The following is a 23,604-nucleotide window of genomic DNA, read 5'->3' on the forward strand; positions in this document are numbered from 1 at the left end:
CAGGCAGGTCGTGCTCAAGCATCAGTTCGTACAGTGTGAGAACATGATTCGTGAGCTGTGAACTTTTAAACCTTGCGATTTGTTCGTACAGTTTAAGCTGAGGCTGAGTGACACGACTGAAAATATCGCACAGTGTACGCCCGGCATAAGCTGAACCAAAGCAGGTGATCTTGAAATACAGTATTTGAATGGAAAAAGTCTTATAATGAATAATTTAAGCTACATTTGGTTTAAAGACTTGAAATGATTTGAAGCTCAAAGCAGACAACTTGGACTTGACTTTGACTTGGGACTTGACTCGAAATTGAGGTCATAGACTTGAGACTTACTTGAGACTTGCAAACCAATGACTTGACGACTTCTGGGACCGTCTGCCTTAGAAGATGCGTAGTGCAGGTTTAAGCGAGATGGACTCCAGGCTTTAAACACGGCACTTTACTTGACAAGTTGTCCACAGTTTAAATGTGAAAGTTGAGTGTGGTGGTGCGGAGGGGGCGGGGGGTGAGGAGGGGGCGGGTGGTGCGGAGGGGGACGGGTGGTGAGGAGGGGGCGGGGGGTGAGGAGGGGGGCGGGTGGTGCGGAGGGGGACGGGTGGTGCGGAGGGGGGTGGTGGTGGTGAGGGGGGCGGGTGGTGAGGAGGGGGCGGGTGTGAGGAGGGGGCGGGTGGTGCGGAGGGGGACGGGTGGTGCGGAGGGGCGGGTGGTGCAGAGGGGGCGGGTGGTGAGGAGGGGGGCGGGTTGGTGAGGGGGGCGGGTGGTGAGGAGGGGAGGGGGGCGGGTGGTGAGGGGGGGGGGGTGGCGGACGGAGGGGGACGGGTGGTGAGGAGGGGGGCGGGTGGTGAGGAGGGGGGCGGGTGGTGCAGAGGGGGACGGGTGGTGAGGAGGGGGACGGGTGGTGAGGAGGGGCGGGTGGTGCGGAGGGGGACGGGTGGTGAGGAGGGGGGCGGGTGTGTGAGGAGGGGGTGCGGGTGGTGAGGAGGGGGCGGGTGGTGAGGAGGGGGTGGGGCGGGTGGTGCGGAGGGGGCGGGGTGGTGGAGGGGGGGTTGGTGGGAGGGGGACGGGTGGTGAGGAGGGGGGGTGGTGCGGTGGGGAGGGTGGTGAGGAGGGGTTGCTGTGATATTGGTTTGTGTGAGTACAGCAGTGAGAGGAACCGCTGTGACAGATGGAACAGCAGATAGATGAGGATCTGAAGGTCAAATCTGTGCACACAACATCGCTTCACTGCAGGGGAAATCGAGAAAAAACGGATTAAGCGAAAACCAAAAGGTAAACTGTGTAACTTTTGTGGTGAAGGCACAAAAAAAGCTTGTTGATGTTTTTGCTTTGTCTGAAACGTTCCACAGTATGACATTAAACTGGTATATCTTGTTTTTCTCTAATTGCAAGATTTTATTTCGCATCTTGAAATACAGTGCATGTACTCTTGCTGTGAACGGGCTTGCCTCTCCACAGATCTGACAGGCGACAGTAGCTGAAACCAACTAATGAAACGAACTGACAGGTTACTTGTACATACACACACAGCCACACTATGCTGAATATTTCAACACTTTACTTTTTACTTTTACCTTTTTTTCAGATTTTAAGAACATTTTGGGCTCTTGTGCAACAGAAAAACATTCCAGATAACAAATAACATTAGTCTAAAAAATTCTTGCTCTCAAAATTATGTGGCCAGACCGGCTTGTCAAAGCCTGATCCCGTCAGATCTCAGAAGCTAAACAAGGCCAGGCCTGGTTAGTACTTGGATGGGAGACACTGGGAATTAAAGGTGCCACAGTGGAGGCACTAGGCAAGGCAAGTTTATTTGTACAGCACAATTCGTACACAAAGTAATTCAAAGTGCTTTACAGAATAAGAAATACATTAAAATCATAATAAAAACAAATCAAAACATAAATAATCATGAAGATTAAATTAAAAAAGAGAGACATAAATTGGAGAGAAGAGTGCGGAATGAAAACCTTTCAGTTATTTGCACAGTTAAACAGAAATGTTTTGAGTCTGGATTTAAACAGCGTCACAGAAGAGTCTGTCTCACATGTTCAGACTGTTCCAGGTTTTAGCTGCATGAACCTGAAACTCTGACTCCCCTTGTTTAGTCGTGACTCTGGGCACCAGCAGGAGGTTGGTCCCTGAGCTCCTCAGAGTGTGAGATGGTTCATATGACACTAACATGTCACAGATGGACTTTGGTGCTCGGACATGGAGAGACTTGTACACAAGCAGAGCTGCTTTAAAGTCTCTGAGCCACAGGAGCCAGTGCAGAGACCTGAGCACAGGACTTATGTGCTCGTACTTCCTAGTTCGAGTCAGGACCCGAGCTGCTGTTCTGGATGTTCTGGATGTTCTGGATGTTCTGGATGTTCTGCAGCGTCTCACAGCTCGTTTGGAGAGACCAGTGAGCAGAACATTACAGTATCTAACCTACTGGAGACAAACGCATGGATAAGTTTCTCCAAGTCTGATTTAGACAGTAAACCTTTGATTTTTCGCTATGTTTTTTAGATGGTAAAAGGCTGCAGATGTTATTGATTTGATGTGGCTGTTAAAGTTCAAGTCTGAGTCCATTATTACCCCGAGATTTCTTGCCTGATTTGAAGGTTTTAGAGAGAGAGACTGGAGGTGACTGCTGACACTGTCCCTTTGTTTCTGTGGACCAAACACTATGACTTCAGTCTTGTCAGAGTTTAGCTGGAGAAAGTTGTTTTGCATCCACTAGTGGCAAAACTGTCGTTGTGTCCTTAGGCAAGACATTTCACCCACATTGCCTAGTATGTGAGTGATGGTGATGGTCGGCGGATGGCGCAGATTGGCAGCCTCGCTTCTGTCGGTCTGGCCCAGGGCAGCTGTGGCTACAATAGTAGTTTACCACCACCGAGTGTTGAGGGAGTGAATAATGAACTGTAAAGCTCTTTGAGTATCTTGAAAGGCGCTGTATAAATGCAATCAATCAATCAATCAAAATAAATAATACAACCGCTGCATTATTGGGATCTTGTGCATTGAATAAGTGAGAGGTGATTTCATTTTTCAGTTCAAAATGTAAAGTCTGTGTCCTTTGTCCTTCTAAGATGATTCTTTAGTGGAAAACACCGATGATGTCGGGGGTAAGTCAGTGTGGATGCACGACACTCACAGGGATGACATACAGATTCATGTCAAAAAACCCGAACTATCCCTTTAAAGAGAATTCTGGTTCACTAAAGGTGCTGTACCTGATTTTTACTTTTTTTAAAGACTTGAAATACAAAACTAGTTCATTTCAAACAGTTTGCAGTGGTTCAAAGTTACCTCCTCACTTACGTATTCAGAGCATCCGAATTATTCACCATAACTTTTCACAACTCTCAGAGAACAGTGTGGAGTTTTGCTGTGACAGTAAAACGGTTACACTCTTATCATCAGAAGGCCCACTAGTCAGAAAATCATGACCTCTTCTTCTGGTTTGTCAGCAACATTTCTCTTGAACAATTGAATGTATATTTGATGAAAGCAACAGGGAATAATCCCTGGATATCAGGGAAGAATTAGTAAACTTTTGGATGTTTACCAAATAAAAATGGCTGCAACATCAACATTTTTAGAGATATTGACATGAAAACACATAATCATGCATAACAGCATTAGCTAAGGTCAGAATTACAAACCCACCAATGCTATATTAAAAGAAAAGGATTTAAAATAAAATTGAAATGAAGGTTGTTGAGCTCGAATTACTGAACATTTTACAAGTTGTTGCCTGAAAATCAGACAATTATTAACCCTGTTCCACTTAAGACAGACATTTCCACCCAAATCATTATTTCCTCAAACATTTTTGCTGTATTTTAAGGGTTTAATATATTTATTACTTTTAATATTTACTTTTTAAAATATTTAAAACTTGAAATACAATTTCATTTGTAACAATTTGTAACACAACCTGAACATGGATTTTCTGACTAGAGGCTCTTCTGATGATAAGACTGACCCCGGTAAAACTAACAACAACTAGCATGCTAACACCAGTGTTGGGAGTGTTACTTTTAAAATGTAATCCCCTACAGATTACAGATTACACACCCCAAAATATAGTTTGTAACGTAATCCATTAAGTTACTTAAAGTGAGTAACGTAATCTGAATACTTTGGATTACTTGATTTTCTGTAGAGAAGCAAAGACTCGAATATCTTCACATAAGATGTTTTATCTGCTAAAAGAAAATAAAAAGCCCAGACTTTACTGAACCAAATTAAAAATATTATTGATAGAATGGTTTTGTAATGTTAAATCCTGTTTTAGTCCTAGTTAGATCTAGTTTAGATCTAGTTTAGATCTGGTTTAGACCTGGTTTAGACCTGGTTTAGAACTGGTTTAGATCTGGTTACCTCCGCCAAGGAGGTTATGTTTTTGCCGGCGTTTGTCTGTTTGTTTGTTGTTTGTTTGTTTGTTTGTTTGTTTGTTTGTCTGTTAGCAACATAACTCAAAAACTTATGGACCGATTTTGATGAAATTTTCAGGATTTGTTGGAAATGTGAAAAGGAAGAACTGATTTCATTTTGGGGCTGATCCGGAAGAAATCCTGGATTCTGGATCACTTTGAAATTTTATTTAACATTGTGGTAAATGGGGCCAAAAATGTTGTTTCTCAATATCTGGGTTAATTATTGACCAAACCCCATGAAATTTGACTCAGGGATGGACAATGGGATCCTCTTTCATATTCCAAAGGCTGATCCGGATCTGATCCAGAAGACTGATTTTATCGCAATTTATATAAAAAATGGGGGTAGTCCTTGGCGGAGGTCTGCGCTCTCTGACTGCTTTTCTAGTTTAATCCTGGTTCAGTCCTGGTTTAGTCTTGGTTTTAGTCCTGGTTTAGTGTCTGGCAATGAGTGGAATTACTAAAAAAAAAAAAAAGGATTTTGCCCAAAATGTGAAAACAGGAAAAATCGCTGTGTAATCCATTTATTTCAACAAAGTAACTGTAATCCAATTACCACTCATTGAAACAGTAACTGTAACTGAATACAGTTACTCATAATTTGTACTCTGATTACATAACTCCAGTACATGTAATCTGTTACTCCCCAACACTGTCTAACACTCACACATGCAAACAGTAAACAGACTTATTTTGATCTCAAGAGCTGTTAGTAAAATACATCTGTACTGGGGCTGAAATACACAGAAAACACTGAGTACAAGACCTTTAAATCCTTGTAGACTATAATACTGAACAAATTGTTATTATGAAGTACTATTATAAGTGGAGATATGAAGGTTTACTGCAGAGAAAAACATGTGCCCTTGTGGTTGAGTGAATGTAGTGTTTTAATGGTGTTTTTTGTGATGGAGCAGTGGCCCATGCCTGAAGCCTGCAGCTGCGTGTGTTCTGCTCTGAGGAGGCCTTCGTGTTTTGTCTTTAATGTACTTGTAGCATATAAGTGAGTTAAAAATAAGCATTCAAAGACAAAAAAGGGAAAAAAACATTGTAAGAGATGATGGCCCCCTGAGATACTTGAGTCATACAGGGAGGTTTTATTTGAAATGTCTGTCCAGATGTGTGCAGGAGTTACCTCTATAATCTTTACATTTCAAAACTAGATATCTGTATTTTCTCTAAATTATCACACACAAACACGTATTTTACATTGTGTGCAGTGTTGGGAGTGTTACTTTTAAAATGTAATCCCCTACAGATTACAGATTACATACACCAAAATGTAGTTTGTAACGGAATCCATTAAATTACTTAAAGTGAGTAACGTAATCTGATTACTTTGGATTACTTGATTTGCTGTAGAGAAGCAAAGACTCGAATATCTTCACATAAGATGTTTTGTCTGTTAAAAAGAAAATAAAAAGCCCAAACTTTACTCAACCAAATTAAAAATATTATTGATAGAAGACGAGGAAACCATGGTTTCCACCTGGTTTAGACCACCTGGATTTAGTCCTGTGGTTTAGTTTATTAGACCTGGTTTACCTGGTTTAGACCTGGTTTAGACCGTTTAGACCTGGTTTAGTCCTGGTTTAGACCTGGTTTAGACCTGGTTTAGACCTGGTTTAGACCTGGTTTAGTTTAGAGTCCTGGTTTAGTTTCCTGGTTTAGACCTGTTTAGACCTTTTAGACCTGGTTTAGTAGACCTGGTTTAGACCTAGTTTTAGACTGGTTTACCTGGTTTAGACCTGGTTTCCCTGGTTTAGTAGACCTGGTTTTAGACCTGGTTTACCTGGACCTGTTTATGTTTCCTGGTTTAGACCTGGTTTTCCTTGGTTTAGACCTTGGTTTAGACCTGGTTTAGACCTTGGTTTAGTCCTGGTTTAGACCTGGGTTTTGTTTAGTTTTAGACCTGGTTTACCTGGTTTAGTCCTGGTTTAGACCTGGTTTAGTCCTGGTTTAGACCTGGTTTAGACCTTAATTTAGACCTGGTTTAGTCCTGGTTTAGCCCTAAAAAAACGCAGAGGGAACTACATAGACCATGATCCTTTGCTTCATTTCAGTGCAGACTTCAAGAACTAACAGTTCTAAACACTTTTAAGTCTTTGCTCTTTGGACTAAACCAAGTTTTGTACCTTTAGTTTGAGGGAGTCAGAAGCGTAGGGGCTGGTTGTGTAGTCTATGAACTAAACCAGTACTAGACCAGGACTAAACCAGAACTAAACTAGAACTAAACCAGAACTAGACAAAGGCTAAACCAGAACTAAACCAGGACTAAACAGACCAACTACAGACTAACAGAATTAAACCAGGACTAAACAGGACTAGACTAAACCATGAACTAAACCAGAACTAAACCAGAGACAAAGGCTAAACCAGAACTAAACCAGGAGGACTAAACCAGGACTAAACCAGAACTAAACCAGGACTAAACCAGAACTAAACCAGGACTAAACCAGAATAAACCAGGAACTAAACCCTAAACCAGAACTTAAACCAGGACTAAACCAGAACTAAAAACTAAACCAGAACTAAACCAGGAACTAAACCAGGACTAAACCAGAACTAAACCAGGAAAACCAGGAAACTAAACCAGGACTAAACCAGAACTAAAACCAGACTAAACGACTAACTAAACCAGGACTAAACCAGAACTAAACCAGGAACTAAACCAGAACTAAACCAGGACTAAACAGGAACTAAACCAGAACTAAACTAAACCACTAAACCAGAACTAAACTAAACCAGAACTAAACCAGGAACTAAACCAAACCTAAACCAGAACTAAACCAGAACTAAACCAGGACTAAACCAGAACTAAACCAGGACTAAACCAGGACTAAACCAGTACTAAACCAGTACTAAATAATATGATTGTGATTAATCTGGCGGCCACGCTTGACCAAACCTGGTGACGTGGCTTTACGAGTATAAAAGTATGTAAGTAAAAGACGTGGCAGAGCGTCTCATTCCCGTCACCAAGGACACAGTGGTGATCGAGCCCAGCGCCACACGACCAGTTAACGAGGCAGGGCCCATTACAGCGGCAGGGGCGACAGGGGCGACAGGAGCAGCGTGGATCTGCGTGAAACAATCAGGGAGAGAACAGACCGGAACACAGAGGCATGAGTGAGACGAGCGTTTGGAAGACAGATCACCTCCTGTCAGTCGCCTCCATCATCTCTGTGACGTTCACGACTTTGATTTAGAGTTTTTATCGTGTTGGACAAAAGGGTTTTTAAATCAGGTAATTGGACAGATGTGGGTCATATATAAAAACAAGTGTTAACCAGTGTTGGGGAGTAACAGATTACATGTACCTGGAGTTATGTAATCAGAGTACAAAGTATGAGTATCTGTATTCAGTTACAGTTACTGTTTCAGTGAGTGGTAATTGGATTACAGTTACTTTGTTGAAATAAGTGGATTACACAGCAGTATTTTCCTGTTTTCACATTATTTTTATTAAATTTTTTTCGGCAATTCCAGGACTAAAACCAGGTCTAAACCAGGTCTAAAACCAGGATCTAAACCAGATCTAAACTAGATCTAAACCAGGACTAAACCAGATCTAAACTAGATCTAAAACCAGGAAAAAATAGATCTAAAACCAGGATCTAAACTAGGACTAAACTAGATCTAAACCAGGACGAAAACCAGGTCTAAACCAGATCTAAACCTAGATCTAAACTAGATCTAAACTAGATCTAAACCAGGACGAAAACCAGGTCTAAAACCAGATCTAAACCAGATCTAAACTAGATCTAAACCAGGACTAAACTAGATCTAAACTAGATCTAAACCAGGACTAAACTAGATGTAAACCAGGACGAAAACCAGGTCTATCTAAACTAGATCTAAACTAGATCTAAACCAGGGTCTAAAACTAGATCTAAACCAGGTCTAAACTAGATCTAAACCAGACGAAAACCAGGTCTAAAATAGATCTAAACCAGGTCTAAACTAGATCTAAACCAGGACGAAAACCAGGTCTAAACCAGATCTAAACTAGATCTAAACCAGGTCTAAACTAGATCTAAACCAGGTCTAAACTAGATCTAAACCAGGACTAAAACCAGGTCTAAACCAGATCTAAACTAGATCTAAACCAGGTCTAAACTAGATCTAAACCAGGACTAAAACCAGGTCTAAACTAGATCTAAACCAGGTCTAAACCAGGATCTAAACCAGGTCTAAACTAGATCTAAACTAGATCTAAACCAGGACTAAAACCAGGTCTAAACTAGATCTAAACCAGGTCTAAACTAGATCTAAACCAGGTCTAAACTAGATCTAAACCAGGTCTAAACCAGGACTAAACCAGTCTAAACTAGATCTAAAACCAGGTCTAAGATAGATCTAAAATCTAAACAGATCTAAACCAGGTCTAAACTAGATCTAAACTGGGACTAAAACAGGATTTAACAGGACTAAATCATCCTGTGCAGACGTGTTTCCTCCTCTTCGATCAATAATATTTTTAATACAGTTAAATATTCTAGTCTTTACTTCTCTACAGCAATTCAAGTAATCCAAAGTATTCAGATTACTCACTTTAAGTAATTTAATGGATTACGTTACAAACTACATTTTGGGATATGTAATCTGTAATCTGTATCTGTAGGGGATTACATTTTAAAAGTAACACTCCCAACACTGGTGTTAACCATCCAGTGTTGCCATAGTTGCTTTGAAATATTAATCTGACGACTGACTACTGATTACTTCTTTCTTCGTTAGATTACAAGTTACTTTATTAGTTAAGCCAATGATGTTCATTATGTCTTCTTATATACTTTAACTTCTTAGGTTCTTTCATGCAATAAATCATACACAGGGGAAACAGGCCGGGCATTTCACATCCGAAAAAAGGAACACCAAAAGGAATGCGAAAAGGAAACGTCAGGGAGACTCACCAGAACAAAAAGACAAAGCAGAACAGGAAAACCTCAAATCCGCCACATCAGACACTGTAAAAGGAACAACCACATTATGGATTGGGACGGGGCTCGGGTCATTGGATCGGAAAACAACAAGTTCAAACGCTGGATCAAGGAGGACGATGAAATCAGGAAACGAGGCACGGACATCATTAACCGGGACGACGGAGCGTTCCTCCTTTCACACACCTGGGACACCCTCCTCCAGAGACACCGGGCGACGGGAGGCGTGGTCAGTCTGAGCGACCTGCAGGTCCATCAGGTCTGACCACGCCTACAGGAAGTAACAACAGCTGATATACGACACGTCACCACCAACACCGGGGACAGTTCTGAAGATGCAGCAGCAGCCGAAACATGTCAACAAGGTAAACACACTTTACTGCATTGTCTTTAAAAAGAACCTAAGAAGTTACTTTATTAGTTACTTTCAGCAGCTAATAAAGTAACCCCACCCCCTTTGTCGCCAGCACAGAGTGAACAATGAACCTTTATGTTGCCGTCCTCAGCTGAAATCAAATCAAAATAATGTTTGTATTTCCAGCTGCAAAAGGCGTAACCTCTCTCCCTCCAGTGTTTCCATCTGACTCGTGACGGAGCGGAGACGACGTAACATCATAGGAAACGTGTCACCAGAGACGATTCGTACGATCTTTGGGGTCACATAACCCACGTCGCCAAAAATAAAAATACATAAATAACCTACGTCGCCCTGAAACACAAAAAATAGTAACATCCAGTGCATTAGATAAGTAACTTAAACCTGACTGCTGGTTTGGAAATAGCACTGCGTTAGACGACTCGTTACTGAAAAAAGTAGTCGGACTACAGTAACGCTTTAGTGGCATCACTGACTATTACTACCCCCTGCTCCTTAATATTAATACTACTACTTCTAATACTTACTACAACTATACGACTCCCTACTAGGACTACTACTACTATTTCCTGGACTTCCTACTCCTGCTACTGTAATGATGTAATGATTTTCCTACAGGCTTCAGTGTAGGGTGACCACCGGTATGACACTCTGGCCCAAAAGTGAGGATACTACTAGAACCACCTGCAGCGATGCGATTCTGGTGGCTCGTGTTGTTGCCAGATTTAATGTTTTTCCACTAAACAGTAAAGGCTCTTTACAATGTGTAGCCGGGTTTTTGCCTATTGATCGGGTCAAGCGGTAACGGAGGGAAACAGGGGCAGATTTTTGACATTCAAATGTCTCTTATTCAGAAACTAGAGGGACTATTGAAATAAGTAAAGTATCAGAATGTAGGAAAGAGTTACACTCCAACAGGGTCAAGTTAAACCTGTGATATTCTTTCAAGTTGTTGACAAAAAATGAAAAAACTCATGTCGGTAACGGAGGGAATGAAATATGCAGCACTTTTTGGGCAATAAATCCAAACAGTGATAACTCTTGGTTCTCACTTACATATCCTTAACAAACTGGTTTGAATATTTGCTTCATATAGTTTTCTACCATATGGTACAAGATTAGGTTGAAAAACCTCTTACTTTTTGAGTCATGAGATTTTTTTATTAAGAAAGGTCATGGTAACGGAGGGAAAAGTAACAAAGGGAAAATTGTGCAAACAAGTAGAAGGTGCAGGATTTTACATAATTTGTCAACTTTTTTCTTCTGAATACTTTAATATTACTTCAAAAGGAAAGGAAACTATTTCTATAAAATATGTCAGTCCTTCCAAGCAAATTTTTATCTTCATCAACAGTTCAAAGATGGAATAACACAAGATATGATGAAATACATCCATTTATTTACATGATTTGCAGGTCTTTGAAATTTGGGAAATAATTTTTGTTCCATGTTTCATACATGGTCTGTTTAACATATGTAACTTTAGAACCAAAAATGGTACAGAAAAAAGGTCAACAGTTTCATAAACTAGAGTACATCTGTATCTGTTCAATACATTTTTATATCAGATGTATTAACTTGAATTTTTGGCCTTGCTGTTTACTTCTGCTTGACCGGGCCCTATAATACTCAAGAAATGTGGCACCCTATTGAACAAAGTTAAATAGAAGCGCAGAAGCAGAATTAAAACTTTCACAGTATGAACGTGACCAAGCATGTTTGAAGGATGTCTTCCTTTTTGGCATTTGCGTTTGTTCAACAGCAAACAGTTTCAAACATTGATATCGCAGCATCACAGGTTCAATATGGGCGGGGATTTGTAGTGATGCGTGCGAACGGTGGCAGCTGAGCGTCCGAAATGAGGACAAAATGTCAAAAATGAGGACGCAGAACAGAGGTCCGGACAGAAGGCTCTAAAACCGGACTGTCCGGCCGAAATCCAGACCTACTTCAATGAGACATGACCCTCCAAATTTTACTTGAGAAACAGGCAAGAGCACTGACAGAGAGAGACACTTTAGAGAGATACTTTATTGATCCTGAGGGAAATTCAGTGTCACCCTCATGTCTCAGTGGCATTTGTGTCAAAGGTCTCAAAGGTCAATTTCACAGGAGGACAGGTCAGGGAGGGTCAGCAGATCCTGTGGAAGAGCCAAAAGTGTCTCTCCTCTGTCCTGCAGAGTCACAGCAGTGTCCAGGGGGAACCTGGTGAACGCAACAGGGAAGGCCTCACTCTCACTTTGCTCTGGTCTTTTGTTTGGTGATGAAATGGATCAGAGTGTTTCCCCTCGAAAGTCGTCTACCACATTTGCTGATATATGTGATGTAAAAAAGCCTGCAGCATCTCAAATTCCATACCTAGATTCTCACCTATACTCAGCTGACCTCTTCTCCATGGATACAGGAAAAACAAACAGCTCATTTCTCAAAATCCAACAGTCTCTCTCTTTGTGCAGTCCTTTGTTCTGTTCTTTGAACTGAATCTACTGCACGTCTTGGTTAAAATGCCGTGACATGTTAAAAACTGAGCTCAAAACACAAACAAATAAAAACAAACTGAAATTGTTCTGTTGTATTTGTTCATAAATGGGTGGGATTGGGGATGGGTCCATGTATTATAGGTTTACAGATGGAACTATGGAAACTGTAGGGCAGACATGTCCAAACTATGGCCCGCGGACCAAATGCGGCCCTCAGACAAATTTTTCTTGGCCCTCAGACTTCCAGGTGAAATGGCCCAAATTACTTTGCATCAAATAAAAATTATTTTTTACTGCAAGTTTTCTGAAAATCTACCTTGATAAAGCTGATATTTAATATTCAGTGTGTGGGTTTAAGGATCTTAGCGTGAATAAAGACTGATGGATCATTCTAATGTGTTAAATATGCACATATTTCAATTATTCACTGTACTGAGCATCAGTCTGTGGCCCTCGATCGGCCTCTGCTTCGTCTGTGTTCAGATATGTGGCCCTTGATGAAAAAAGTTTGGACACCCCTGGTGTAGGAATAAACTATGGAAGTTTGTCACTTAGCAAAAACAGGACGCTTCAATATTTACAGGCAACATACATGAAACATTTGACCACTTCACTGCAAAAAGCAACATCTAGGTAAGTTCAAATGACTAACATTTTACATTTTTAAGAAGATTTTACTTTATTTGAGTAGATTCAACTTGACAAGCAAAATGATCTACCAATGAAATAATTATGTTTTCTTAATTCAAGCAACATTAGATTTTGTTTCTTATTTTAAGTGAAAAGAGTTATTGTTTTTCTTATTTTCAGTGTAGCGAGATGTATTTTTATATTTTAAGTACAAAAAGTTTTGTTCCATTGGTAGATCATTTTACTTGTCAAGTGAAATTAACTCAAATCATGATAAAACTTAGTAAATTTGGCTAGATTTTAATTTTTGCAGTGTTTTAAACATCTTATCAGCTTTTGAAACTAGATTTGAGATCCCATAAGAAAAGGTTTTGATGAAGAGCATTTGCAAATGTAGTTTTTAGTTGCTTTGTGACAGGAGGGTGCAGAGGGAAGATGCACATTTTAATATTTCCGTCAGAAAACACCATAAAGAACTTGGTGGGGGCAAAGTCTTTGGTGTAGAGTTTGTCCAGTCAGCGTAACAGCTCTGTTTTCATTGATGTTTGGTCCAGAGGCTCCTGCTGCGCCCCAGAGCAGCAGAGGAGGAAGAGGAGGAAGAGGAGGAAGAGGAGGAAGAGGAGGAAGAGGAGGGGGGTTTGTGATGGTCCCGGGTTTGTCCTGACGCAGCGTTTCACAGTGAGTCCGATCAAAGAGGAGAGAGAGCCCGGCCTGAATACACATGAGCTCACATATATATATACACAACATATACATAACACACTGCACTGAGGGAGCAGGAGGAGAGATGTTAGCACTCCTGCCTCACAGCAAGACCGTCCTGTGTGAAACAAGTGAGCATTTTACTTTAACTTTGGCTCATGCTCGAGAGTACAACTTCAGAATCAACTATAATAACAGTACAGTACAACTGTCAGATACAACAGTTTACACATGTACATATTCAACATGTCAGTATTATTACACACTAGGGATGTAACAATAACCAAAATATCATGATATCGTATCATCAAAGTTCTCACAATAATATCATGGACCATCCAATATATCGATCACAAGTCTCTTTGCTTAAATTAAGAGTTATGATGCAGCAACAGCTAAAAAAGACAGAAGGAACTACATAGACCATGATCCTTTGCTCCATTTCAATGCAGACTACAAGAAGAAATAACAGTTCTAAGCACTTTTAAGTCTTGGTCCTTTAGATTAAGTCTTGTCAAGGCATTTTAAGAGGAAAAAGTAACATATTCACATTTTTAGTTAGCCTCCACAAAATATTGCATTCACGAGCAAGGACCACACCAACGACATAGTGTGAAGAAGAAGAAGTTTATTGATAATGAATGAGGGGTGGAGATGGCTGGGTTGAGACTCTGGGTGGGTGGAAGGACGAAAAGCGTAACCTTTGGCTGCCTAAATCATCCGCGAACAACAGCAGCGAACATTTTGTATGTGGAGCGACAACAAAGCGGGATCCCGTTTGTTAAGTGAGAGTTACAGAAGACAAACAGGCCGAGCTGCACTTTCTTGTTCTTGTGGTTTTACAGCAACATCACGTCTTGGTCTCTTTGCGGCGGAAGGTGTTTTCTTGAGAACAGCCGGTGCCTTTCGCTTTGGCGTTGACTTCTTAAATTCGTAACCAAGGTTGAGTGAGAGATCAGGATTTTGTTTTGTTGTCGCTCCACATACAAAATGTTGCTGCAAACTCGGGATGATTTAGGCAGTCAAAGTTTCCTTTTTGGTCCTTCCTGTGGATCAATTTTTCAATTCCGTCGGAAACAGAAACAGTTTGAATGGAGGTTTGCAGTCACACACATCTGATTCCCTTTTGCATTTATGGAGTTCACAAACTAATTTCTCGAGCCGTTTTCCGCTGTTAGGATCCAACAACCACACAATTACAATGTCCAAATCCCAAAACTAAATATGACATTGAGTGTGTTTACATGCACATCAATAACCCGCTTATGATCGGGTTTTTTGAGTATCCCGGTTTCTTGATGGTGCATGTAAACGCAGTAACCCGGTTTCAGTAACCCGGTTATGGCAGTATCCTGGTTATTAGAAACCGGGTTACTGTAGCTGGTTTATTCCGATAGTAACCGGGTTACTTGTGGCATGTAAACGCAGTACCCCGGTTACTGCAACATAAAGTTGAGTGCGCATGCGTCCAAAAGACACTTTCCAGCCTTTCACCACAACAGTAGTCACATAAATAAATTGACCAACATAAATAAAGTGACCAAACGAGTGAAATGACTGTAAAATAAAGAGCTGCGCTAAACCTGCACACGTACAATCTGCACTCGTACGACCTGCACTCGTGTGACGCTGAAAAGCTAAAACATGAACTATCTCCTATACACTATATACGCACGAAACACACTTACCATCATCAGCGCCTCTTCTGTCACAGAAATAACACACATAATCCACAGAGTCGTGTCATTTAGTCCAAAAAAAAAAAACTGATCGCATCAGCGGCGCAAGGCAGCGAGTTGTTCTTATCGCCGCTAACAGTTTATGCTAATTAGCCAAACGGTCTTAAGTTTTGTTTCTGTAAAACGTAAACAAATGTGATCACAGCTGAATTATCTGATCAAACGGGCTGATGTGTCTATAGTTTATGGTTTATATGTTGTAAAGTTGAGTTTATTTATGCAGAAGATTTTAATGAAGAATCTGCACAGTGGATTGTGGGAGATCTCGTAGCTCCTTAGCTTCTTATGCTAAAGGAGCTCACGGTTTGTATTTTTCCTGGTTTATGAAATTGATTTAAGTTAATTTTTGCGCCTGCGCATTTGTAAGATTATGTCAAGAAACCAGGATACTCCATTTGATCATGTATACGCGGATATGAGTGTCCCGGTTTCTCAGTGTGCATGTAAACGCAGTAACACGAATACTGACAGAACCGGGATATGGCTAATAACCGGGTTACTGGTGTGCATGTATACGCACTCAATATCAGAACCAGAAACAAAAGCAACATGGTTCAAAAGACTTGAAAAGACTGGTTTTGTCAACAGACGCATCCCACTGGGAAAACAAACATGGTGATTTGATGCTCACTTTTTTATTTCCAGCATGAATTGCACGATGACCGGAAGTCCAAAATTCAGGATGCTGCTTGGTATAGCAGCTCTTACATTGGAAAATACTGTCATTACTGAATTTTATTGTATTTGTGAGCGGAATGACATGTTATAAGTAATCTTAAAAATAATTCTGTGTACCTCAAACCAACAAGTAGCTTAATAAAACTGTATTATTTTTCCTCGTTCATGTTTGTTTCACTTCATACTCACCTGTTCTTTCGGGGCGGTGTTATTGGACAAATATTTATAGTTACACGTTGGGGGTTCGTGAACAAAACTGTAGTGTATTTATATTTTTAGTGCCTTCTGTCCCTGTGTCACGACAAGAAGTAAATTCCTGACATCACATCCACGGCCGCTCGTCCCCTCGTGTCTCTGTACGTGTTTATAAAGACTAATGCAGCAGGAAGTGTTCTCATCCTGAGGGTTTAACTGTGCACAGTCTGGACCAGTCAGCGACTCTGACTCTGTGACCTTTGACCTTTTTCCCACCAATAACAACCGTGTTCTGTCCGTCCTCCGTGTAAAACCACAACGAGTGTTCATGTTTTGTTGTCAACGTTTAAATTATGTGAATTTTATGAAATGAGTCATAAGAAGCTGTTTCTCTGACCACTGAGAACTGTGGACCAACAACAGCCCACAAGACTGGACTAAAGCTGGACTAAACCAGGTCTAACCCAGGACTAACCGAGGTCTAAACCACAAGGTCTAAACCAGGTCTAACCAGGACTAACCTAGGACTAAACCGGGACTAAACTAGGTCTAACCCAAGTCTAACCCAGGTCAAAACCAGGACTTCACCAGGTCTAACCAGGATTAACCCGGTCTAACCCAGGACTAAACCAGGTCTAACCCAGGTCTAACCAGGACTAACCCAGGACTAACCCAGAAGGTCTAAACCAGGCGTAACCAGGCCTAACCCAGAAATAAACCAGGTCTAACCCAGGTCTAAACTTGGTCTAACCCAGGACTAAACCATGTCTAACCAGGACTAACCTAGGACTAAACCAGGACTAACCAGGACTAACCTAGGACTAAACCAGGACTAACCAGGACTAACCTAGGACTAAACCAGGACTAAACCAGAAGGTCTAAACCAGGTCTAACCAGGACTAACCTAGGTCTAACCCAGGTTTAACCCAGGACTAAACCAGGACTAACCCAGGTCTAAAACCAGGACTAACCAGGTCTAACAGGACTAACCCAGGTCTAACCCAGGACTAAACCAGAAGGTCTAAACCAGGTCTAACCAGGACTAACCCAGAAATAAACCAGGTCTAACCCAGGTCTAAGCGTGGTCTAACCTAGGACTAAACCAGGTTAAAACCAGGTCTAATCTAGACGTAAATTATGCAAGGCCATGACTATAACAGGACTACACCAGGACTAAACCAGGACTACACCAGGTCTAAACCAGGACTAACCCAGGACTTCACCAGGACTAAACCAGGTCTAAAGTACCTCAGATAAATACAGCTGCCCACTACAGACCGATCATTCTGCACTTGCAGTTCTGAAGATGCCTGGACCCAAACCTCGGTCTATCAACTTTTTGAAATTATTACCCAGACAAAACCTGCACTTTCACGGTAAAAGTGCCGTAATAAAAAGTCATATTATTCACGTCCATTTACAGAGTTCATAATGTTATGGTTGGTCAGTGCAGCTTTTCTTTTACAAATTAATTTTCAATTTACTTCAGAGTGGACAAATAAATACCCAGACAGTAATTGAAACAAACACTAGAAATCAAACTGGATACTCTTTTATAAATGTCAATAATTAAAAACAATGACATAAAGAGGAAGAATTCTGATCTTTTGTAAATAGAAATAGAAAACGCTCTATTTTGTGTTGAAAATTACATTCTTTTTCTTATCACAAGTGAAATTGTAGCTTCGTGACAACACTAATTCCAGTTTCAAATATTGCACATTTTGGGAAAGTCCATTCCTTTTCACTCCTCCCACTGTTGTGAGACGAGCCCAGAACACATCCTGCTCTCTTCTGTTTTCGCTTTTTCTTTGTGTCTAAGATTCCCAGTTCTCTTTGGTCTCTTCAGTTCCCGATTCTGTTCTGTGGGCTGAGAGAAAACCCCAGCATCATGTGAAGCGTCTTTGTGTCTGTCTCCGGTCCATTGTCCTCCTCCTCCAGGCCCCGGTCCACAGTCAGCTCTTCTGTCCACTCTGAGCTCCAGCCCACAGAAGGGACAATCTCCAAACGCCCCGACGTCTCACGGCCCAGTCACAACACGTCTTTATACTGAGAGGAAACGCTTTTAAGATTGAACATTGTACCAGAAGACTTAAAGGTGCATTGTGTAGCTTTTCTCTGGTGGAGGCTCCATTAAAAGCTTTTCTTCATGGAGATGTTATTGCTTTGTCTGGAATGTTTCACAGTATGGCATTAAAGCTACGTTTACACACAGCCGGGTATGTTGAAAAACGAATATTTCCCTCCCTGTTTTCCAAAGTAACATCGTGCACACAGCATCGTTCTCAAAAAAGTTTTCGTTTACATCAACCCGCATAAATACGTCATCGCGCGTCATCATAACTACACCTAGATTCAAACACGTAGCATTTATTTCATTACAGTTGTAAGTATTACTCAATAATATCTTGAAAAACGTGCATTACTGAGCAGTGTTGGGAGTGTTACTTTTAAAATGTAATCCCCTACAGATTACAGATTACACACACCAAAATGTAGTTTGTAACGGAATCCATTAAATTACTTAAAGTGAGTAACGTAATCTGAATACTTTGGATTACTTGATTTGCTGTAGAGAAACAAAGACGAGGAAATTGTAACATAAGATGTTTTGTCTGTTAAAAGAAAATAAAAAGCCCAGACTTTACTGAACCAAATTAAAAATATTGATTGATAGAAGACGAGGAAACAGGTCCACGCAGCATGATTTAGTCCTGTTAAAATCCTGTTTGAGACATAGTTTAGACTTGGTTTAGACCAGGTTTAAACCTGGTTTAGACCTGGTTTTAGACCTGGTTTTAGTCCTGGTTTAGTCCTGGTTTAGTCCTAGTTTAGACCTAGTTTAGACCTTGTTTAGACTTGGTTTTAGACCTGGTTTAGTCCTGGTTTAGTCCTAGTTTAGACCTAGTTTAGACCTAGTTTACCTGGTTTACCTGGTTTAGACCTGGTTTAGACCTGGTTTAGTGCTAGTTTAGACCTAGTTTAGACCTGGTTTAGACCTGGTTTAGACCTGGTTTGGACCTGGGTTTAGACCTGGTTTAGTGTCCGGCAATGAGTGGAATTACGAAAAAAAAAAATTTTGAAATTGAAATGTGAAAAAAATGTGAAAACAGGAAAGTACCTCTGTGTAATCCATTTATTTCAACAAAGTAACTGTAATCCAATTACCACTCACTGAAACAGTAACTGTAACTGAATACAGTTACTCATAATTTGTACTCTGATTACATAACTCTGGTACATGTAATCTGTTACTCTCCAACACTGTTACTGAGCGGGCTCGCCTCTCCACAGATATGTTAAAGGAAAAAAATCACCTTTTCAGAGCTTTCTACCTTCTAAGAGTGATGTGTGGACCTTGTATTTGTCGTTGAAGTGGTTTTTAAATTGATTTGGTTTTCTTTTAACAAATTGCGGCGTATTTCTGCCACCCTCCTACATGACAACGAACTAAAACCTGCTACAACGATGACGCGGCAGCTACACCTATGACGATGACCTTGCAGAAGCAGAAAGAGCTTCGCACCTGCCCCCGTCTCCCGCTTCACCGCCTCCACCCCGCCTCCTCCAGTGAACACGATATAATAAGTTTATCTACTAGTGTTTATTCATATTTTACCAATCAGTAATGTTCAGTTGATGTGGACGTGGTGCTTGAGCTTCGTGCTCCTCAAAGTCCTCGTCCGATTCTGGGTCCAACACATGCGGCTGAACGCGCTGTATCTCCATGATGAATAAAAGTTTATTCCTGCCACTATCAGGGTGCACGCCTGTCTCCCCCTCCCTCCCTGAGATGGCGGAGGAAGGGCGGCTCACTCAGAGTCTACGTCACGTTTGGAGGGCGGAGCCTGTGCTTTCTCAGGACGGGCGGGGGGAGGAGCAATAGTCGGACTTTCATAGTTCCTGGTCTGTGACGCTGTCTCCAAGAAATCATAACTAACTTCAGAACTATTGTGTAATGGATGTTCCAAAACCCAAATTGTGCTTGTTTATGTGCAGAAGATACAATGTGAAAAGAGTTATTTTGCATGAGATGGGCTCTTTAAAGAAACGGCAAAATCGCTGATCTCCGAGCCCCATTCGTCTCTGGTCATCGATTCAATCCATCAGCTGTGTGCAAATACAAACACATGAAAAGTGTTTGCACCAGAAGAAATGTGACTGCTGCTCTGAATTCTTTCATGATCATCATCAGAGAAAAAGGTAAACATTGGTCGCACTTTCGGCGCGTTGTTTACCAGAATCTCCACTCTAGCTGGAGTTTTTAGAAAGATTCATTTTCAGAGGCAAATTCTCCGTTTGAGTGTAAAAGATGGGCACAAACAAAGGGAAATGTCTCCCTACCCATGTATGTTTAAATGGGACCTAAATCTTTCTATTTTCACGGACACCAAATAAGAGCAAGTTACAGGTCAGATCCGTGGAGAGGCAATCCTGCTCACAATCAGAGTCACAGTTTTTTGTTTTTTTTTTGGTATTTTTGAGCAATAAAACCACTTGTAATTGAATAAATGTAAGGCAGAGCTGTTTAATGTCACACTGTGGAACATTTCAGGCAGATCAGTGACATCTCCATAGAAACAAACAGCTGACGAACCCCCAACCAAAAAGTTACATACCTTTAACGTACATTTAAAACCGTAGTATGTCACTTTTTATCCAAAAATAGACAACAGTGAAAGCAGTTTGTTTGTGTTGCAAGTGCCTGGTTAGTACTTGGATGGTCATTGTGTCTTTAAGCAAGACACTTAACTCACATTTAGTATGAAAGTGATGTGTGTGTGTGAGTGTCTTCCATCCGTTGTCATGTGGTAATACAGGAAGCGCTCCACTGTGTTTTTAAACTCCATACATGTTTACTGGAATAATTTTGGATAATTTCAGCCCTGGAACTGCAAATCTGTACTGAACTAAAGGTAAAAAAAACAAAACAAACTTGAAAACATGACATCACAAGGTGGAACAGAGCATTTTAAGCTTGGAGATGTAGACAGACTAATAATAAAAGGTTAGTGAAATATTTGTGAATGAAACAAAACACAATTCCAGGTCTGTTTTTGAGGAGGAAGGACCCTTAATAATGATTGAATTTCTTGTCCAGGAAAACAAAAACTGCCCAGACAAATGAAATTTCTTGATGTAAGTTGTTGATTTTATTGGTGAACTGTGACGGGTCCAAACCAAAACTGAACATAGTGAGTAGTGTTCATGAAGGTGGGTGAAGAGTGCCATCTGCTGGACATTTCTCATACTTATTTTGTGTTCCCATTAAAACGAATCAAAGGTTGAACCAAATGTAACCAAATATTTTCAAGTGCATCAGAATCTGTGTATCATTCGTTCATTTGTTTTTCAAAATAAAACCAAAATTAAGAAAATGAAAAAGCAACTATTTTCTCATTATTTGTCTCCAAAACCAAAATGAAAAAAAAGGATAACGATTTGTTTTTTCAGTTTTCAATTTTGTGTTTAAATGAATAATGGAAAAAAACGGATAACGGCCGTTTCCCGTTCTTAAACTGCGATGCCAGACTTTTGTGTCGCATACGGGCTGAACCAGGACTGGGACTGAACCTGGACTGAACCAGGACTGAACCAGGACTGAACCTGGACTGAACCAGGACTGAACCAGGACTGAACCTGGACTGAACCTGGACTGAACCTGGACTGAACCTGGACTGAACCAGGACTAACCAGGGACTGAGTGTTGGGACCGGCCCGGACCAGACCAGGACTGAGACCGAGACAAGACCAGGACCAGGTCTAGGACTGAGACCAGGACTTAGACCGGAACTGAGACCAGGATTTAGACAGGGACCAGACCAGAATTGAGACCAGGATCAGACCGGAACAAGATCAGGACTGAGACCAGGACCAGAAGGGTACAAGACCGGTACCAGACTGGAACTGAGACCAGGACTGAGACCAGGACCAGACCAGAACAAGACCAGGGAAGAGACCGGGACCAAAATGGGACTGAGTATGGTTAAGTCCTGGTTTAGTCCTGGTTTAGTCCTGGTTTAGTCCTGGTTTAGTCCTAGTTTAGTCCTAGTTTAGTCCTGGTTTAGTCCTGGTTTAGTCCTAGTTTAGTCCTAGTTTCAGTCCTGGTTTAGTCCTGGTTTAGTCCTGGTTTAGTCCTGGTTTAGTCCTGGTTTAGTCCTGGTTCAGTCCTGGTTTAGTCCTGGTTTAGTCCTGGTTCAGTTTTTATGCGGCACAAAAGTCCAGCATCACAGTTTACGTCACAAAAACCACCGTTATCCGTTTTTCCATTATTCATTTAAACACAAAATCGAAAACTGAAAAAACAAATAATTTTCAGTTTTTTCATTTTGGTTTTGGAGATAAATAATGAAGAAAATTGCTGTTTTTTTGTTTTATTATTTTTGGTTTTATTTTGAAAAACAAACGAATGATACGCTGATTCATCAACAATGTCAGATTTGTTCTAATTTTTGTCATTTAAAACAAACAAAACCACTGTTAAAAAGACGACATTTATTACATGTTTTGACAAGAATATTTTAAAACCAATATAAAATGTAAACAGCTACTGAAATAGCTTAGCACCACGTAGTACAGAGTGACTGAATCATGCAACGTAATGTGTCTCAAATACTGGTTATATCATTATTATTATTATTATTTCTCCACTGTGATTATTTACATTATATTGTAAATGTGAAAAACTTTAAAATTAGCAGAGGGAAGTAAGAAAAATTGCTGGTGATTAAGTTTCATTAACAAACAATTAACAAAATTCAAAATTCAAACCTGGATAATTCAGTTTTGAGTGCAGTTCGGTGAGATTTTAGTCCAGATGTGGGGCAGATGTGTCAGCGTCAGAGATATTGTTGTAGCCACAGAACAGTGTTGAGGAAACAGTCGGTCTGAGTGTCCACACGAGAGAGAGAGTGACCGTCCTCAGGGAACCACAGCAGCCTACGGACAAGAGCAAATAATTATACACTTTTTAAAAAATATTGTTACTGTCTTTATTTCTTCTTAAACCAGAACATGTGTCTATCTTATTCTATGTTTCAGAGGCTATTTGGACTAAGATTTCACTGAAATAAGGCAAAGAGAAAACAAAATACATCCAGAAATACACCAGTAAAATGGCTTAAACTGGATTTGAAGGATGCATTTTATTCATTGTACATATAAACAAGCTCTTCAGTTCCTTCACTTTGGTATGTTTCTAGAACTTAAAAGAAAGAAATCATACATCACGGTCCATCAGATGGGCTCCCTCCACTTGGATTTAGTGTTAGTACGACATCTATTGGCAGTAGGGATGCACCGATACCACTTTTTTGAAAACAGGCATGAATATGATATAATAATTTCTGTGCTTGCCGATACTGAGTGCCGATACCGATACTTTAACCCCCAACCCCATGAACATACACTGAGTGCGTTTACATTCACACCAGTT

The 23,604-nt window shown here is 40.7% G+C and overlaps 2 protein-coding genes across 2 annotated transcripts in view; both read right to left on the reverse strand.

The window, feature by feature from the left end:
- Positions 1–435: 435 nt before the first annotated feature.
- On the reverse strand, positions 436–7,465 carry LOC129412301 (uncharacterized). Its single transcript, XM_055165646.1, has 2 exons — positions 7,406–7,465; positions 436–1,152 (listed from the first exon to the last, which is right to left on the reverse strand). The coding sequence occupies exons 1-2, from the start codon at positions 7,463–7,465 to the stop codon at positions 436–438; spliced, it is 777 nt and encodes a 258-aa protein (XP_055021621.1).
- Positions 7,466–22,759: 15,294 nt separating this feature from the next.
- The window catches only part of zgc:136971 (S9 family peptidase), a 42,016-nt gene continuing 41,171 nt past the window's right edge, over positions 22,760–23,604 (reverse strand). Inside the window, 1 exon segment of the mRNA XM_055165647.1 lies at positions 22,760–23,108. Coding sequence (XP_055021622.1) covers positions 23,009–23,108 — 100 coding nt within the window. The 3' untranslated portion in view covers positions 22,760–23,008.

This window comes from Boleophthalmus pectinirostris, unplaced genomic scaffold (assembly GCF_026225935.1).
Source record: "Boleophthalmus pectinirostris isolate CB_2022bp ecotype Guang Dong unplaced genomic scaffold, ASM2622593v1 HiC_scaffold_8, whole genome shotgun sequence".
In the NCBI taxonomy this organism is placed as follows: domain Eukaryota; kingdom Metazoa; phylum Chordata; class Actinopteri; order Gobiiformes; family Gobiidae; genus Boleophthalmus; species Boleophthalmus pectinirostris.

Excerpts from the sequence above, each read along its gene's own strand:
- LOC129412301 (XM_055165646.1), bottom strand. The coding sequence starts at position 7,465 with ATGGGCCCTGCCTCGTTAACTGGTCGTGTGGCGCTGGGCTCGATCACC. Across the intron at positions 1,153-7,405 it reads CGATCACCACTGTGTCCTTG|CGGTTCCTCTCACTGCTGTA; the intron begins GTGACGGGAATG and ends CATCTGTCACAG.